The sequence below is a fragment of the Ceratotherium simum genome, chromosome 24, assembly GCF_057802395.1.
Source record: "Ceratotherium simum simum isolate JZ-2026a chromosome 24, ASM5780239v1, whole genome shotgun sequence".
Classification (NCBI taxonomy): Eukaryota; Metazoa; Chordata; class Mammalia; order Perissodactyla; family Rhinocerotidae; genus Ceratotherium; species Ceratotherium simum.
In genome coordinates this window covers 38,902,578-38,916,160 of record NC_141923.1, presented here as the reverse complement: position 1 = coordinate 38,916,160, position 13,583 = coordinate 38,902,578, and the positions used below count along the sequence as shown (strand labels likewise).

At 42.5% G+C, this 13,583-nt stretch overlaps 1 protein-coding gene across 2 annotated transcripts in view; it reads right to left on the bottom strand.

Annotated features, from left to right (window-relative positions):
- Positions 1-5,545, bottom strand: part of PPP2R5E (protein phosphatase 2 regulatory subunit B'epsilon) — a 141,601-nt gene extending 136,056 nt beyond the window's left edge. The window contains exons 1-2 of one of the 2 annotated variants that reach the window (XM_004426228.3): positions 4,957-5,545; positions 2,381-2,544 (exon numbers count right to left, since the gene is read on the bottom strand). In XM_004426228.3, coding sequence (XP_004426285.1) covers positions 2,381-2,537 — 157 coding nt within the window. In that variant the 5' untranslated portion in view covers positions 2,538-2,544; positions 4,957-5,545. The remainder of the gene's footprint in view (positions 1-2,380; positions 2,545-4,956) is intronic. The other variant, XM_014784284.2, reaches the window with a different exon arrangement.
- Positions 5,546-13,583: the final 8,038 nt, after the last annotated feature.

Below are 13,583 nucleotides of genomic sequence, written 5' to 3'. Positions count from 1 at the left end.
ATAGCAGCGTTATTCACAATAACCAAAAGGTAGAAGCGACTCAAGCGCTCACTGACAGATGGATAAACAGTATGTAGCACATACACACAATGGAATATTATTCAGCCTTAAAAAGGAAGGAAATTCTGACACATGCCACAACATGGATAAACCTTGAGGACATTATGCTAAGTGAAATATGCCTATCACAAAAAAGTATGATTCCATTTATATGCACTACCTAGAGTAGTAACATTCATAGAGACAGAAAGTAGAATGGTGGTTGCCAAGGGGCTAGAGGTAGCGGGCAATGGGGAATTAGAGTTTAAGGAATAGAGTTTCAGCTGTGGAAGATGAAAAAGTTCTGGAAATGGGTGGTGGTAATGGATGCACAACAGTGTGAATGCACTTAATGCCACACTTAATGCACACTTAAAAATAGTTAAAATGGGAGGCCGGCCCCAGGGCTTATCGGTTAAGTGCGTGTGCTCCGCTACTGGCGGCCCAGGTTCGGATCCCGGGCCCCCACCGACGCACTGCTTGTCCGGCCATGCTGAGGCTGCGTCCCACATACAGCAACTAGAAGGATGTGCAACTATGACATACAACTATCTACTGGGGCTTTGGGGAGAAAAAGGGAAAAAAAGGAGGAGGATTGGCAATAGATGTTAGCTCAGGGCCGGTCTTCCTCAGCAAAAAAAGAGGAGGATTGGCATGGACGTTAGTTCAGGGCTGATCTTCCTCACCAAAAAAATAAATAAATAAATAAATAGTTAAAATGGTCAATTTTATGTTATGTATATTTTACCACAATAAAAAAAAAGAGATAAGGAACAATAAAATATTAAAACATGTGCCAAATTCTTCTCTTGGATGCCTCTTTTACTACCCACAAAACCAACACCCTGGCTATGAGTGGTCAGTTAAGTTCTAATTTAAATGTTTACCATGAGCCCCAAGAAATTAATACAATGATAAAGTTTAAAATTCTTTCTAACCCTAAAAAAGTTTAATCTGCTTACTCAGAATAAAGTCCTTTGCCAGATATAGACACTAATAGCTATTACATGTCTAGTTCAGATTAAATAAATTACTAAAAAAATCCAATATGCCTCCCAACTTTGTATTTCAAGCATGGTTAGTTTTATCCCTAGAGAGTTTTTCCTTCATTATTCCTCCAAATCCTCATAAAGACTATTTTCATTTTTACCAGCAAAATAGCTTTAGCCAAAATTTTCTCCCCCCAAACTCATAAGAGCTCATCTTTACTAACTGGTAGATGTAGCATCTTTATTCTATATAATAATAATCAGTAATCAGTATTCATTTAGTTTCCATCAATTTCAAGTATAAACATTGGAAATATAAAAATAAATCTCATTTATGAAACTCCCTCCCTTAAAAAAATGTTCACATGGGAAAAATAAAAGTTTGAAATATCCTAGGCTAGTCAAACTCCAGTTTTTCTTATAATATCTTCTGATATCACAAACTGTCACAGAAATAAATGTTCATTAATGAACTAGTAAACTAGGTTTTCTGATTTCCTCTGAGCCACTAAAGTGCATTGTGTTGTTCATGCTCCCTTTTCTCCTGACTCTAAAGTGTTCAGCAGACACAAATCTACCCTCAAAGGTAGATTCTGATAGTTTCCGTGCCGTAAGTGCTATGTTCCGATATATTTCAAAAAAAAAATGCCTGTTCATAAAGTAAAACAGATGAAAATTAAAAGGAACAAAAAGTATCCACATACCCAAATAAAAGTTGAAAGGTCTAATTTAGAAAAAACAGTTCTTATATTAAAACCTTGTTCTTAATTCATTCCAAAGGAAAGAGAAAAGTAATACTAAACAAGTATGATCATCATATTTGTTTTCTATTTGTACTATCTGAAAACAAAGATGCATGTAATCAATTATTAACTGACCATTTTTTCTTGATTTTTAAAAATTAATTCTTTCAAACGCCATTTTCTATATGTAAGTTAATGGTACCACCTCCTCTACTAGGCCTACTTCCTGTGACTAAGACTATACAATTTGTGGCTGTTGTTGCATACCACGTATACATCTAAATGTCAACAGAAGGAAAAATGAAAAACAGACCCAGACATCATAAAATTTCTCTGGCATTCAGTTTTTCTACTTAACAATGTGAGAGATTCCCCCGATAATAAGTTTCCTTCCATTTGTCCACAGCAATTTATATTAAATTGAGCCTTTTAAAAAGGAGAGTGGGCGTGTCTGGTCACACACCTGTAACCTGAACATGTCTGAAATCTCCCATCCCTTCAATTGCAACACAGAATTTTAACAAATGTGAAACTCTACTAAAAGAAAATTATACATAGACAAAAAAAGATCAGCTGAAAAGGAATCGATCACCTGATTACAAGCCTTACCTTTTAGCAGCGGCAGAGGTGTTAACTCAATAGGCTTGCCTTGAGACCTAAACTGTGAGGAACTTTGTGACCTCTTCTGTCTGGCTTTTCTGACGGACTTCCGAGAAAATCCGTCTACTTTATCCACTGATGGAGGAGTAGTTGGTGCTGAGGACATATCCCTACTGAAGAGAAAGAGGTATCATAAACAGTCCCACAGTGGAAGCAGACATGTGAGTGACACAAACTCTAAAATTCCTATATACAATATGGATGCCGATGGGAATATGTGATCAAGAAAGCAAATAAAATCAATTAGGAAAAGTCATATGTTCAATGGGAAACACAAAAATTTGGTGAAAAATAGAAGTAATATAACTACCATATCAGCAATATTGTAATTCTAAAGTATTGTGCTGTTCCCACTATGATAAGCATTAGAGATGCTCATTTAGACTTGAAGAACTCTTTTAAGCCATCTACTCATTTTCTAACTGCAAAGCTCTTCTCAACTTGAGATTTCTGAAGTAATTCTGGAGCTATTCTGCAGCTGGAAAACTTCCATCGATACATTTTCCCAAGATATTTAATATTATGAATGGCTCTGGAGTTGAAACTCTTATTGTACTTCAAGAATCTACACCAAAGTATCACAGCAAGGTGAAATTCACAATCACTGAAACTATCTAGACATGACTTTTAATGCAATGTACTGTGTTAGTTACGATAAACTACACCACACTGCCAATGAGGACAAGCTAGATTACTTTCAACAGAACACATAAAAGGCATAATTAAAATCATTTCAAAGAAGTCTTCTTTTTGAATGAAGCCATCTTAAGTTATTAAAGCTTAATAAACAAAACTGTGATGGAATTGTGCACCAAAGTTGAAATGAAAACAAATTCACAGCCTACTTAGACAACCAAGTTGAGTTCCCTTGAAGTTCATCATCAAATATTAATTTTCATTCCATCAAACTGATAGAAGTGAACAGTTCTTTTGAATTTTTTTAACTCTTGTCTCAAATTATTGAAAAGAAGGCTATTTCCTAAAAGTAACAAGTGTTAAGCTCAATTTCATTCACAGATGCCATCATTTCCACCCCACTGATGCTCGAGGCAAGATTAATGGCAGACTCAAATACAAATAATGCATATGGGGGAAATACTGAAATGCAATTACTCACCTGTCATTCCAAAACATAAGACAAATGTTTTTTAACCTCTAAATAAAAGAGTAAGAGAGTTTCTTCCTGCATGTGTAACAATAAAGTCACCTGGATTACCTGAATTCTGACAAAGTAAAAATAACAAAAACATACACAAAAAACAAAACCACATGATGTTGAGGTTTGGAATTCTGAAGTCTTGTTTGGTTCTTTTTTTTTAAAAAGTTTTTGGAAATCTACCTAATTTAGCCTTAAAAGGTGACAGATTCAAAATGGAATTGCAAACTATGAACGACTATAAAAGAAATAAGATCACTTAAAATTTTTTATAATGACTGCATCAGCAAGAAGCTCCACATCACATTTGCATGTTGTAAATTTAGGGGCTGCTTGTCCAATCTGGTATGTGAATTTTTTAGATTTCATTTAACTAACAACACAAGATTTCAGTAAATCCTATTCCTCCATCACTCTTTTTGTCTCTTCTTTATTCCTCATCTCCCATCTCTACAGATGATTTATCGGTAGTAACTTTTTTTTTTTTTTTTTTTTTTTTTTTTTTTTTTTTTTAAAGATTTTATTTATTCCCCCCAAAGCCCCAGTGGATAGTTGTGTGTCGTAGCTGCACATCCTTCTAGTTGCTGTATGTGGGACTCGGCCTCAGGATGAACGGAGAAGTGGTGCCTCGATGCGCACCCGGGATCCGAACCCGGGCCGCCAGCATCGCAGCGCACGCACTTAACCACCAAGCCACAGGGCCGGCCCAGTAGTAACTTTTTTTTAAAAAAATCATTTGCCCCTTATGCCCGCGGCCCAGAACAAACGTCAAGGATCTCAACCCTAAAGTGCTGCAGAACTGAACGTGCAGGAGCAGCGGGTCCGTGCAAAGCCCGGGGAAACAGGTTTCACCCTGAACCAGGGCGCCCGAAGCTTTATCATCCTCTGAGCAGCGGGCACGGGGCATTTCCAAGGCTCAGGATAATCCAAAGGGGGTACTGGGGTGGAGGAGACGGGGAAGGGGTCTCTCTGTAGGGATGCTCACATACTCCCTTTGCTTCCACCCCGCCCCCCACCCCAAGCCCTGGAGAAGATAAGCCGCTATAGAATCCTCCTCACTACACCAATCCCCCCTTTTCCCCCCACCCCCGTCAGTGGATAAACGGGGGCAAAAATAGGCCTCCAATGCTGGAAGGTGCCGAAAAAGGGCCAAGGGGAACAGAGTGAACGAGAGGCATCATCAGAAGCATTTGCAGGTAAATCAGACAAGTGGGACGGGCGCTCCCTCTCCCGCACCCCACCCCACCGCACCGCACCCCTCGCCTGCCCGGGCCAGGCCTTCCCGGGGCCGGTGCCCTGCAGGTTCCCCAGGAGAACGAGGAGGAGGAAGGGAAACGGGCGAGCCGCGGTGCTGGAGGGATGAAGTTACCTTGAAGCTTCTGAGGAAGAATCCAAAGATGATCTGTGGTATCGAGGGGCGGGAGACCGGCGAGAGAGCCGCAGCGGGGGCGGGTGGCGGGACAGGGACGTGCGGGGGGAGGTCCGGACAGCGGCAGGGAGCCCGGGGCGACGGCTGTCCGGCGCGGCGTCCCTCCGGTTCCGCGGCAGCGGCGCCTCTAGGCCTCACGGCCGGACCTGAACCTCAGCGCTGCGGCGGCGGCGGCCTCACGATCCTCCCCCGCGGGCCCGTCCCATCAAATCGGCACCGACCCCGTTGCGGCTCCGCCGGTGGCTCCTCGCTCACATTCCCGGCGGGCGGCGCCTCTGCTCGTTGCCCCGGACCCGGCGGCGGCGGCGGCGGCGACGACGTGGGGAGGGGGGGAAGGGAGGGAGGAAGACTGGATCCGCAGCGGCAGCAGGAGGAGAAGGAAGCAGAAGGAGGAGGAGCCGCTGGACCTGGAGTCGCCGCTGCCAGAGCCGCCGTTCCGTACCCGCGGTGGGTTCCCGTCAATGCCCCTTTCTCTCTCCTATTGTCAATATCACCGGGCGGCTGAGTCCATGGCACACGCGCAACCGAACCTTCTGGCCAGCAGCTCCCGCCTCCGGCGCCCACTCACTGGCGGCTTCAAACGGGAAGCGAGGCCTCATTGGCCGGCGTCCGCCTTCACTCCCAGGCCAGCATGTTCGGCTGAGAGCCGATCAGGGATTGGCGGCGGGGGGGCGGAGAAACAGGAGGGTGGGAAGAGAGGAGGCCGAGGATTGGGCTGAGGCGAGAGGGACCCGGATGCAGCCGCGAGCTCCAGCCGCGCTGCTGCCGCTTCCGCCGGGCGGTGGGGTAGGCTGGAGAGGAGAGTCGCGGGACCCGCTGGGCCTGAGAGGAGCTCCTTCAACCCGTGCCGTGTGCGACTGGCGGATCAATGGATGGGTTTCCGCGCAATGCGAGACTTCTCTGGGCAGCGGTTGTCTTCAACCAGAAGATTCCAAGGGCAGGGGTCGGCTAGGGGTGGGGTGGGGGCGCCCCCTGGACCTTGGTTCCGCTCCCGTCAGCGGCTAGGGTGGCCCTTCTGGGCTCGAGGAGTCCCCCTCGGGTCCGGAACCAGCGCCCCCGCCCGGGCGCCACTGCGTGTGTAACCGGGCCCCTTGCAGCCCGCTGTGAAACTCCCAGCAGTCGCTGTGCGCTGAACCTTGTGGGAGGCCTGGCACCGCAGTCTGAACCCTGGGGCCTGGCCAAGGGCTGGGTATAGCTTCTAATTCTCTGCCACCTCGTCTCCTTTTCCCTAAACCTCTGCTTTGAGCATCAGCTTCCTGAAGCTCCTACAAGCCTTGGTTGAGGCCAGCTCAGTGTGGCTTGTGCAGGTGGGAACGCTGTCTGCGCTCTGCCGTCAGCTCGTGAGATCCACCGCATCCGCCCCCACTCTACACAGAGCTCAGGGAAACCCAGCTCCAAACTCTAGGAGCTTGGGAGCTTTTAATTGGCAGGTTGGATCCGAAAGAGTTTATGGAGAAGACTTCACTTAACTCTGGCTAGAACAAGTGATCAAATATGTAGAGATGTGTTTGCATCCTTGGTGAGCCCTAGGCCAAATGGTGCATTTCCAGAGAATATTCTTGGACTGTCGCTCTATTTGAATGCACGCTACGTACATCTTTTGAAGGGGGGAAAAAAGGAAGAAAGAAATTCTTAATGCTAACTACAAATGTCAGAGTACCAATTGTTCAAAACTTGGAAAATGAAAAAAGAAAAGGCAAAATTAACATTCATATTCCCTCAACTCAGAGATAACCACTGTTAGTATTTTAGTGTACTTGACCTCTACAATTTTTTTCTTTTAATATTGTGTGTGTCGTTCTGTGCCCTAGTTTTTGCCTTCAGCATTATATCATGTTTTCTATACAGTTAGGAAATAGAACTATGCATAAATAAAACTATAATTAACATGTACAAGTGATAACAAAAAAATGCATCGCATTTTTCTTGTTTGTGTTGTTTAACACTCAAGTATTGCAAATTTCTGTGCGCACTACCAGAAATGGCTCTTGAATGGAAAAAAAATTTTTGGTGTCATGAAGGATAAAAAAAAGATTCTTGTTTAGAACTGAAATGGGAAACGGGAAAAGATGGCTGTCAGGTGGTAGCAGGCTCCCCCTGCTGAGTCCAGATGACGGGCCACTGTACAATGGTGCCTATTTTTGCTCTGAAAAGTTTATCGCCACTGGGCCTTGTAAAACTGGCTAGAATACCAGTCTCCTTCCCAGCTTCAAGAAACTTATATTTCCACACTCCATTTTCCGTACCAGTCTTCGGGAAAAGTTCAGTGCCCCAGCCATGCAGAACTTGTTGGCTCAATCTCTAATTGAGGGTAAATGCAGAATTAAAACCAAGGAAGGAAAAAAAAAAAAAAAAAAAAAAAACCAAGGAAGGTTTTAAAGCCAACTCCATTTCCCTTGGCAACAGTCGAACTGTCAGAGTAGTGCACGTTTCAAATGCTCACAGCTGTTGCTTAGAACATTTCACATTTTGTAGAGTGGGGATTTTGCTTGCAAATTATGGATCTCTATAAAGACAATTCATTTCAAAACTATTTCACTTTCTATAAAATGGCTGAGTAACTGAAATGAGCAGGTCTTTTTAAATGGAAACATCCTTGCCTATGTGAGAAATTGTTCCTTGGACCAATAGTTTCTAAAGGACATCCATGCATCCCAAGAGTATTTATATTCCAGGAATAGTGCAAGGCAATCCATTTGGGATGCAGGAGAAGAAAATATGAGGTCATCTATTTATGCTTAGTTCTAATTGAAAAAGAAAGGCATTAAGCTCAAATAATGATTTATATATGGAATGAGTGACCCTGCACTCAACATGAAATGGTCTTTTGGTCTACAACAGCATAGGAGATGTCCTCAAGGAAAAGTAGGAGTTACCCATTTCCAGGGGTTGGCAATGGTGGTCCCACCCAGTCAGTCCTGTCAACATGTAGTGACTTATTGCAGTTTGCTAGGTTCAATTAAGTGGATTTACTGATTATATTATGTAGGTTTAATTAAACTAACTCATAGAAAATAGACAAGTGACTTTACCAGAAGTTCCTTTGCAAAGAAACCACAAGAAAACAACCAAATGACAGAACTGATGCTTCTCGGAGTATCAGATCTTTGACAGCCACATTTCAAAGTTAACATAACAATCTAGTAAATCCAACCAAATTTTGGCTGAAAAAAAAATTCATCAAGATTACTTGAATGTGATTTATATCCACTGTCATTAACAATGAACTTCACCCTATGTATATATTGTGATTGTTATAAGCTAATTGTGGTAGCATATGTATATTATAAATAAATATATGTATACTTGGTTAAGAATTGCTCCCAAAAAATATACGGATGGGAATGAATAATCAAAAAACTTTGGAGACTGCTACTCTAGATAATACAGAAACATATACATTATAGCCATCTGGGAAGCCATTATCAAGTGACAAAATACTGTCCATCGCTATCAATGGACAGCATTGACAGCATTCACTTCCCAGATATCAAGGCTGAGCTTATGAATCTACTGGCAGGCTGGCCATGTGATGAGACTAGAAGACATAGACTATTGAATGGTGGCTGACTGGTGAATGGAAAAGGGCCAAGAAAATCAGCAGAAGCATCATCAAACCAATTATCAACCAATAGAGGAGGAAAAGACTTATGCTAATAAGGCAGCCTCATCAGAGGTAGACTAGCCCAACTTATGTGTAGGAGGTGGAGGTGACATGGAGCTGGTTGTGGGCTGAGAGGGAAGAACAGTGAAAGAGCCTGAGGCGACAGCTGCTCTCTTAGGAAAAACAATAAAAGGAGTATACACACAACTAGTGTAGACAAGGCACTTTGGTGCTACATTTCTTGAGTCACATTTATCTACATAGGAAACACCCTGAGCAGTGACATTTTCTTGGGCCACAGTTTAAATGGTGCAGTTGCATTTTCAGAGGTGCCTCAAGGGCGGTAGGTTATTCATGGCTTTCCATGTGATTAATGTGTATAATTACTGCTTGAGAGTTAAAATGTCTAGGTGCTCCACTTCCCTACCTGGCAGTGACAAGGCCCAGGTCACTGAGGGATCAAGGCAGGAAGAGGGGCCCTATGTCACTGATGGGGAAGGAGAATTGAAAAAAAAAAACAAAAAACAACAGGAAGGAGAAAGGCAGCTTCAAGTGCACTTTATTTCACACAGGATGAAATACAAAATAATATATCACAAGCAATAATATTGCTTGTAAAATAGTCAAATTACACAATTAAATGAACTAAAGCTATCACTAATCGTAAGCACAATGAGGAGAACACAGACTCTGGGATCAGATATACCCCAGGTGGAATCCCAGCTCTGACGGCAGGAGCTGGGGGCAGTACTCACCTTTCATAGCCGTGGTCTCCTGGCGTGAAATAAGCAGACAGACACTTCCTGACTCAGGATGGTCATCAGACTGAAATGAGGCTGTGCATTTACTATGGTGCCTGGTTCATGTCAGCTGCTCCATAAATACTAGTTATTACCATAATCACCCACTTTCTTCTTCTTTTAATACTTTTTCTCCATCTAGAAAGTTTTCTTTAAGAAGTTTTCTTTTTTTTCCTTAAAATTTTATTCTGGCATACCCCACTGTGACAGGAAGAAAACAAGGAGCAAGGACATGAGAGACATGCCTTTCAATCCACTTCTGCACTAAATTATGGGACGTGTGCGGCAGCATTCATTAGCAATAACAGAGATTTGCATTTTACAATATTCATATACTTGTGAAATAAAAAAATGGTCATCTGACTTAACATTTCAGAGCTTTATCTTCATTTCTAATTGATATTCCTTTAAAATGCTCAATCTATTTTTGCTCTAAGCTTACCTAGTTCTCTTCCTCACTGTAACCTCCAGAACCACAGTAGGACTGAGGTCCTGGGTTCAAGTCCTAGCCCTGCCTTTAGTAATGGCCTAGCCTTGGGGTGGTGGATATCTGCTTCCCACTCATCCCCTCTTTTCCTTTGAGGACCACACCCCTCACTTCATGAGATCCTGGTGGGACTGTTAACCATGCTGCTTCCCTCTTCCACTCCCCCAGAGAGATGGGCACATGACCCCAGGGGGTCAATTGGATCTTCCCCAAGATTTGCTCTGTGAATGCTGGGAGAGGGATGAGGGGTGCCTCTCTTCCTTTTGGATCATAAACCATAGAAATGATGTAAGTTGGAGCTACTTATGACCATCTCTCTCCCCCTCTTCCATCCTTGAGGAAGCCAATACAGTGGAAGAAACTTTGGCAAATGCCAAGTTTTTTTGTTTTTTTTTTTGTGAGGAAGATCAGCCCTGAGCTAACATCCGGGCTAATCCTCCTCTTTTTGCTGAGGAAGACCAGCTCTGAGCTAACATCTATTGCCAATCCTCCTTTTTTAAATTTTTTTCCCCAAAGCCCCAGTAGATAGTTGTATGTCATAGTTGCACATCCTTCTAGTTGCTGTATGTGGGACGCGGCCTCAGCATGGCTGGAGAGGCAGTGCATTGGTGTGCGCCCGGGATCCGAACCCAGGCCGCCAGTAGCGGAGCGCACGCACTTAACTGCTAAGCCACGGGGCCAGACCCAAATGCCAAGTTTTAACAACACATTTGGAGGTGTTGGATTCCATGTCTGAAGCTAGTTTCAGTTATATGAGCAAGTAAATTCCCTTTTTTGTTTAAGCTACTTTGCTGTTGAATTTCTATAACCTACACCCAAAAGAATCCTGACTAATAATACACAGGCAAGTCACTTAACCTCTCCAGGCCTCAGTTACTCTTAGGCCTTGAATCTGGGGTTTCCTAAGGGTTGAACTAACAGAAATCTTTAGATGAAATCTAATCTTAAGCATGAAAGGAAATCATTTAAAGTGGACCCTGCCCAGAATTCTTTCCTAATGTAATTTATCAAGTCAAATTTATTTGTGAGGTTTTTTTTTATTAAGGTAACATTGGTTTATAACATTATATAAATTTCAGGTGTACATCATTATATTTCAATTTCTGTGAAGACTACATCATGTTCGAGGTTTGTTTGTTTTTTAACTCAAAGCAGATATTCTTAAGAATTACACTTGCAGAATTAAGTCCCCCTAGAACACACCTACCTGAGGAAAGACAGTGCAGTGGCCCACTAAACATGAAAATGAGCTCGATTCTTAGCAAGCTACTGCTTTTCAATAGGTTATTTTTACTATGTCCCTTAAAACACCAACGCCATACTTTAGAAAATGCAGCCTATGGTTGAATGTTGTATCTAGGGTTCTTACCTATCATAGAGCGAGAACACAGTTTTTAAGATATCAATAAAATTGGGTAAAATCTATCAACATAGGGTCAATCACTGCTACAATGTTCTAAAGGGGGAAGACAACAAAAAAAGGGTGAAAACTTAAATCTGAGCACACTGTTACTAAAACAAAATAAACCAATAAGGACAACGTATACAATCTTGTATCGTACAGGTAATAATAATTGCAAATGTGCAGAGCAATTTAGTTCACTTTCATATGCGCTATTTAACTTGAACCCTAACTCTGTAGATACATATTATTTCCAATTTATAAATAAGAAAAGTGAGGATCAGGGAAGTTGACTAGAAGACAGGCCCCGCAATTCTAGACTATTTTACTGTGTATTTTACCCCTGGAAGTTGTCCAGTGTCACACAGCTAGTAACTAGTAGAACAACAGTCTGAACCCAGTTCTTCCAATTCACACTGTACCAAGTTACCTCTGTCTTTATGTCCTTGTTTGCTAATGATATGTCTGAGTAATTGAATATAAGGCTACTATTTTCTCCATCTTACACAAGGAAAGACTAATAAGATTAACTTATTAATTAATTAATAAGAGGTTAAATGTCTTATACAAGGTCATAAAGAAAAGAAAATAGAAACAAGGGGCTGAGTCTTCCATCATCATCAACATGATCTCCCACTCATTGAACACTCTGAGCCAGGAACTGTGGCAGACATTTTACATGTGTTATCTTGTTGAATCCTCAAAATAACCCATTGATGTAGGTATTTTATCCCATTTTACAGATGCAGAAACTAAGACACAGAAAGCTTTAGTTTCTTTTCCAAGGTTATACATCTAGTAAGTGCAGAACTTGCGCAGGAGTTAAGACTAGAAGACAGGCCACGCGATTCTAGACTATTTTACTGTGTATTTTACCCCTGGACATCTCTGCAGTCTCGTCTGTGTATAGCGCTGTGTAGAGTACTTAGAAAACATAAAGCCTTTCGGGCTCATTTCCCTTGATATTTGTCTCTTTCAGAAATAACAAAGAACCTCCATTCTGTCTTTGGTGAGAAGCACACTTTGTTGGTAGAGTTAGGTTGCAGTGTGGATCCAAATCAACCCTCTTAAAGAAGAGTTTTGTGGGTTTCTTTGGAGAATTTAGGTTTAAAGAGCTTTGAAAACAAGGGTAATGGCAGTGGTCACTTCCCATATTTGAAAATGTTCCATTTGACAGTTTTTCAAAGTCAAGAAATTTATACGCTCAGATTTGGAAGGTTAGTGACCCACTTAACAAACCAGTTGGCAACTGGAATAAAGTATTTTTGAAAAACAAGTATTGGAAGAGACTCATTCAAAGTGTAAAATTCTGTCTTGACCCTTTAGAGGAAAAAAAGTTATAATTAACTAAAATTCACTGGCTTCACAGGCAAACTGTGGTAAGTGCTCAGCTTCAAGAGAAATATCACCATCATGACGGCCAGTACATTTCAAAAGGGCTTTCAAATACTTAATATCAGAGAACTTTCCTGACTAAATTTCCATTATTTTATTTAATCATTCCCTCATGCATTCATTCCACACATTTAAGAAACTACCCTGTGCTCTGGGGAAATTCAAATCTGACTAAGGCATGATAAGTACCATCACTCTAGTGTATTAGCAGATGTTGTGATCAAGGGCTAATTATTATGGAATCCCAGAGCCCAGTGTAATACCTGGTGACCAGCAGGGGAAAATGGAAATAAATTAAAAAGGAAAAATCGGAGGTAATCTTTAAGTTGAAGCTTGTGACACTCAGAACTCTCACTCACTCCTCGCTTGGCACCCTGTGTTTTGGTGTGTTTGTGCATGGTGTTCTTTACTACAGGCCAGGAACTATCCAGAGCGAGTCACATGGATGATCTTCATCTTATGAGTAAGTGCTCAACCAGTGTTAAGTTCTTCCTTCCATTCCTTCTCGTCCTTCCAGTAGACCTTCGGAGTTGGAAATGAGGCTTCTCACTTCCCCTGGCTCTCTGGGTGTACTGAGGGTATTGAGGTCAAGGGCAGAATCTGGGGTTCTCCCTCTTGAGTCAGAGCAGCAGGAGCCTTACCAGAGTACGGGAGCCGGTGTAAGCAAAGCGGGGAACTGTTACCAGAATTCCGGGCAGGGAGGCACTGAGCCTCAGCCAGCAGCAGCTAGCAGCAGGACGGGAAAGCCCTCGGGTCTTTTTTTGTCTCTGTCCCTTGCTGTGGTCATGCTCCATTTTTTTCTCGCACTGAAGAAGGGCTTTCTCTGAGGGTTGGACTACGTGCTGGCACAAAATAAGGGATCAAGCTCTCGCGTTTGCA